At 37.2% G+C, this 5,764-nt stretch overlaps 1 protein-coding gene across 1 annotated transcript; it reads left to right on the forward strand.

Moving 5' to 3' along the window:
• The first annotated feature begins 2,834 nt into the window (after positions 1 to 2,834).
• On the forward strand, positions 2,835 to 5,491 carry LOC108845001 (G-type lectin S-receptor-like serine/threonine-protein kinase At1g34300). The gene has a single exon (XM_057005649.1). The coding sequence runs from the start codon at positions 2,930 to 2,932 to the stop codon at positions 5,249 to 5,251; it is 2,322 nt and encodes a 773-aa protein (XP_056861629.1). The 5' UTR covers positions 2,835 to 2,929; the 3' UTR covers positions 5,252 to 5,491.
• Positions 5,492 to 5,764: the final 273 nt, after the last annotated feature.

The following is a 5,764-nucleotide window of genomic DNA, read 5'->3' on the forward strand; positions in this document are numbered from 1 at the left end:
AATATTTGTAGCTATTTTTGGTTATAATTTTTTAACATACAATTATCTATTGAAAATGGAAAGTTAGTTATTTATAAGAAAATAATAAGAGTACTTTTACAATTTTCTTTTGTTTTGATTTTTTAAAAGGAACATTGTCTATTTTACAGTTAATTTTTTCATGATTTTATTAAATAATTTTTGGTACTTGTAGGATTTTATAATTCGTTAGAAGTAATTTAGTTTCACCATTTATATATGGTGTTTTCACATCATTGTATATATGTTTTCAATTAGTTTATGTCTCTAACTGTGTCAGTCTAGTCCTTTCTGAACCATTACAGGTCTGGAGTTGGTAGAAGAGTAAAGAGAGGGTTGCATGACGAAAAGATGTCTTTTTGGAGTAATTATGCGGAGAACATCCAAGGAGAATAGTCCCGAGACTGTTCTCAAGCGGAGCAACCAAGCGGAGCGGTCTGAAGGTTGTTTCCGACAAATAAGGAAAATCTCAATCTAATTCGGGAATTTTAACCTATATGCCCTACTTTCTCTCTACCTAAAGGTGCATCCCTATAAAAAGCGTCTCCTAACCATTTTAACTTTAAGCTAGTTTTACAAGACAAGTTTCATACTTTTGGATTCAAGATTTGTAAAGGCGACAGCTTCACTTCTTTCATCGAGAAGAACAACCTGAACCCTAGTTTTTATATCTTCTTAATTTGATCATGAGTATTTCAGTTTCTTCTACTGTTAGTCATTGCAACATGATTGAGTAGTCTATTGTTGATCTAGGGTGATAGAATGCATATCGCAACTGAGCATAGATAGGTTATCATTTAATAAATCTTCATTCATTCATTGTTTAATGCTTGCGATAAACTGATCATCTAGCGTCTGATCTTAGGTTAACTTGTGCATCAAAAGTGTCATAGGTTGCTAGATCTTGCATGAATGAGCACTGCATCCTTAGCCATGCGAAAGTAGATGTTAAGGTGCATTGTGAACAAATCGGATTTATTCCATAATGTTCACCATCAAATCTCAGACCAAGCGACATCTTAGGCGCTGAATCTGATTGGTGAAAGAAACAGTTACACGGCAGTGTGTTGTTCTATTGAGTTCTAGATAGAGCTGTATTGAGCCTTAATAATTGCTCGGTTTTGATTTGGAAGTACTCGTAATTTACTCTAGATTAGCTCTTTCCAAATTGAATCCTTTACTTGAACTTTTTACTTGTTATTCACATCACTCAGCTCTCGAATTCAAAACCCACCATTATTCCTAGTTTAATATCGGACTCATAGGAGTAAAGTGTAAACTGATCCTATGTATTGAATCTCAATATATTACAATTATAACTGTTAAACTTACAGTAATAAAGATTCATTTTTAATGTATAAATAATCTTTAAAATTTATTGACACATATCACAATCATATTATAATTAACAACTTTGAAAAACCAAATTTTATAATAAGATTAATAACCTAACATAAGTCTTCTCAGGTTTCCATGCTGGTTTTTGAGCTCACGAAGGAAGCAGTCTCAAACTCAGGCTTGTTGCTATGTTTCTAAGCTTCGCTGTTTTTTGGTTGGGAGCAGTCTTTATTCTCTTGCTTTTTATTGTGAGGCTATCATATGGTATTTTACTGATACTACTGTTCAGCCTTCAATCATTATGGTTTGTCAATTATCTTTCACTATATTAATCTTTTGTTAGATTTTTCCGTGTGTAGATGACATTCTTCACCATTATGTAACTCTTTTATTTTGATATATACAAATCCAGTATTAAAAAAAACTAATGGAACAATAAATTGATCATTATTTAATTAATAAAATCATATATAATGGTACATTAAGTAAGAGTAAAATAGAAAATTTAATCATTTTACTAATTTGTGCGTAAAAATCTTAAACAACATTTATAATGAATCGGCAAGAATATCTTATTATGTACATACTAATCTCTGATTGCGATTATAGCTGGTCACCTTATAAAAGGTTACACAAAGGCTTTTTGGGTATAAATATCAAATTGATTGATAAAAGAAGAATTATTTACAGAAAATCGACCTAAAAACAAACTATATGCAAAGAAAAAAAAGAACCAAAAATGTTTAAAGCAAAGACAAATAAATGTAAACAACTGTAAGGTGAGATTTCAAACGTTTAAAAATTGTTGTTTATCAACATTTAAATTTTTCTTTTTTAAAAAAAAATGTTGTTTATCAACATTTAAAAATTACGATGGTGGTGGTAGTCCAGTTGGTTTAAACGCATGTGTTGGTGTTGTTGCGCTTCTGGGTTCGATCCACCGTGGGAAGAATACTTTACGCCATGGATCTTGTCTCCATGGTATCAGTGCCCGCCGGATTCCGGATCTGTGGGATTATGGACCTTGTCCCCAGAACCTCTAGATAATAAAAAAAAACATTTAAAAATTTCTCGTTACAAATCATACAAGGGAAAAGCCAATCTTCTTTATAAAAAAAAAAGAAACCAGTCTTCACCTTTTGTAATACCTAATCATTCAGCTTTTAGAAGCCAATCTTCACCTAATAATTCAGCTTTTAGGGCCTCACGATATTACTCGTCTATTTAGCAATTGTTTTTTTTTCTTTAAGAAAAGATTGACAACATCGTTTATTTTAACGTGGTTTTGGTCCCAGTGGTCAGTAAGAAACTTCACACCATAAAACTTTTTTTTTTTACACACCATAAAACTTTATAATATATAAAAGTTAAAACTATACAAAAAAATTCTAAAGGCAACTTTTTTTTTTTAACACACCATAAAACTTTATAATATATAAAAGTTAAAACTATACAAAAAAATTCTAAAGGCTAAAGACTACTTACGCGCGCGACCTTCTTTAACATTCTATTGTTGGTTGCTAGTTTGCTACATAGAAAGTGAGAGTGCGACAGAGGAAAGTACTGCACAACAATGGACATGACATTGACATCTCTTCTTCTTCTTTTTCTTCTTGGTATCGATTTTTCTTCTTCTCTCTCAATACCACTCGGATCTACTCTTCACGCTTCAGATCGCAACCAGTCATGGTATTCTCCAAACTCCGTCTTCTCTGTTTCCTTCATCCCCGCAGCAACTCCCGGCTCTTTCCTCTCCGCCGTCTTGTTTTCCAACACCGTTCCTATCTGGTCACCCGGAACCGTGGACTCCGGTGGATCTCTCCGTCTCCTCCGTTCTGGCTCCCTCCGCCTCGTTAACTCCACCGGCGCTTCTGTTTGGGACTCCGGCAGCAAAAACAAAGGAGTCACTTCCGCCTCTCTCGACGATTCTGGAAACCTCGTCCTTCTGAGTCACAGGAACACGACAGTCTGGTCTTCCTTTGCTCACCCGAGCAACGTCATCGTCCCGACACAGCGTTTCACCGTCGGTATGTCTCTCCGATCACGTTCTTACTCGTTTCAGCTTACGGAAGAAGGTACTCTGAATCTTAAGTGGAACAATAGTACAGTTTACTGGAGTCAAGAGCTTAATAATTCAAGTTCAAATCTCTCGTCGCCAACTTTTGTATTGGAACGTAACGGAGTGGCGTCTATTTACGACTCTAGCGGCGTCCTCGTTGTGGTTTCTGTTCGAAGCGATGACTACGGAGAAGGAGAGGGTGTGTTTAGGTTTTTGAAGCTGGAGGAAGATGGAAACTTGAGAATCTTTAGTGTCTCTAAAGGTGGTGAGATTCAGACACAGACTTGGGTTGCTGTTGCGGACCAGTGTCAAGTCTTTGGTTTCTGTGGGGACTTTGGGATTTGTAGATACGATGGTTTTGTTCCGACATGCGATTGTCCCTCGGAGAATTTTGTTCCTATTGACGTGAATGACATGAGAAAAGGGTGTAGGAGAAAAGTGGAGCTTGAGGATTGTCGTGGTAACGAAGGCATGCTTGAATTAAACAACACTAGGTTCTTGACGTACGCACCTGAATTGTCTACTCAACGTTTCACTCTGGGGACAGAGGCCTGCCGTGCTAATTGTCTTGCTGATAGTTTATGTTTTGCTTCGGTTTTAATGGCTGATGGATCTGGTGTTTGTTTTCAAAAGCTATCCGGTTTGGTTTCTGGTTATACAAGCCCTTCGGTTCCTAGTACCTCTTCTTTAAAGGTTTGTAAACCAGTTTTACCATACTCAACGGTGAAGAAACATGATGAACGGTCGCTAATACAAGCGTTGATCATAGCTCTGGCTGTTATAGCCACGGCTTTTTGTTTGGTTGCCATAGTGGGAGCTTTGTGGTGCTGCTGCTGGAGAAATAGTTTTAAGTTTGGAGCTTTGTCATCTCACCACACTTTACTTGAGTACGCGTCGAGTGCACCCATGAGGTTCTCTTACAAGGAGCTGCAGCGTTGCACAAAAGGTTTCAAGGAAAAGCTTGGTGCTGGAGGTTTTGGCGCTGTGTACAAAGGCATGCTCGTTAACAGGACCGTGGTTGCCGTGAAAAGATTAGAGGGGATAGAGCAAGGAGAGAAGCAGTTTAGGACAGAGGTGGCCACCATAGGAAGCACACATCACTTGAATCTGGTCAGATTGATAGGTTTCTGCTCCCAAGGACGCCACAGGCTTCTTGTCTATGAGTTTATGAAAAATGGGTCGCTCGACAGCTTCCTTTTCGCGGCAGATTCTGGGAGATTGTTGAATTGGCAGTATCGGTTTTCTATCGCCATTGGAACCGCTAAGGCGATTCTTTACCTCCATGAGGAGTGTTCTAATTGCATTGTACACTGCGATATTAAACCTGAGAACATTCTCTTGGATGAAAACTTTAATGCTAAAGTGTCGGATTTTGGACTTGCTAAACTCATGCCAAGCGACAAGAGATACTGGAACATGAGTTTTGTAAGAGGAACAAGGGGATATCTAGCACCAGAATGGATTGCGAACCTTCCGATAACTTCGAACTCTGATGTCTACAGCTATGGAATGGTTCTGTTAGAGATTGTGAGCGGAAGAAGAAATTTTGAAGTCTCGGACGAAACAAACCATAGGAAATTCTCAGAGTGGGCGTACGAGGAGTTCGAGAAGGGTAATATTGAAGTAATATTGGACAAATGTCTTCAGACAGATGAAACAGTCGATATGGAGCAAGTAAAGAGGATGGTTCAGGTCAGTTTCTGGTGCATACAAAAGCATCCGTCTCGGAGGCCGTCTATGGGGAAAGTAGTGCAGATGCTTGAAGGAATCATAGAGATTGCCAAGCCATTGGCTCCAAATGCTTTAGCGGACATACAAGATACAGAAAATAGTTAGAACTCGCGTTGATTTCTTAGGCAGTGTTTTCAGTGTTGGTTGCATTCGCTCAGCTTTCATTCTTCGTCTTCGTCCTCACTCCTCAGAAACTGCAGTAAGAAATGGGAGCTTTTTGTTTTTGCTTTTGTTTTTGAATGAATGTAAAAAAAAGGTAAGAAACGTTACAACAGCTTGTGTTACTTCAGTTCAAGAGGGTTATGATTACATCATTTAGTAGATGGACCTTCGAGACTTCTTTAATTTGCATCCTTTTGTGTAAAGTATATAGAATATGAATATATTATAGTGTTGTGTTTGATAAGAGAATACAAAATGCATATATATAATACTAACATTAACATAATGTTAATACTAGATAGTGATAATTTTCCTAAACGTTAATGTAAATATGCTAAGAATATCTTGATAAATTTCCTAAACGTTAATGTAAATATGCTAAGAATATCTTGAGATTAACTTGATCTTCAAGTCTTTCCTTTTAGTCTTGAGAGTCTTCATGGGTTTCACGGGCTT

The sequence above is a fragment of the Raphanus sativus genome, chromosome 3, assembly GCF_000801105.2.
Source record: "Raphanus sativus cultivar WK10039 chromosome 3, ASM80110v3, whole genome shotgun sequence".
Classification (NCBI taxonomy): Eukaryota; Viridiplantae; Streptophyta; class Magnoliopsida; order Brassicales; family Brassicaceae; genus Raphanus; species Raphanus sativus.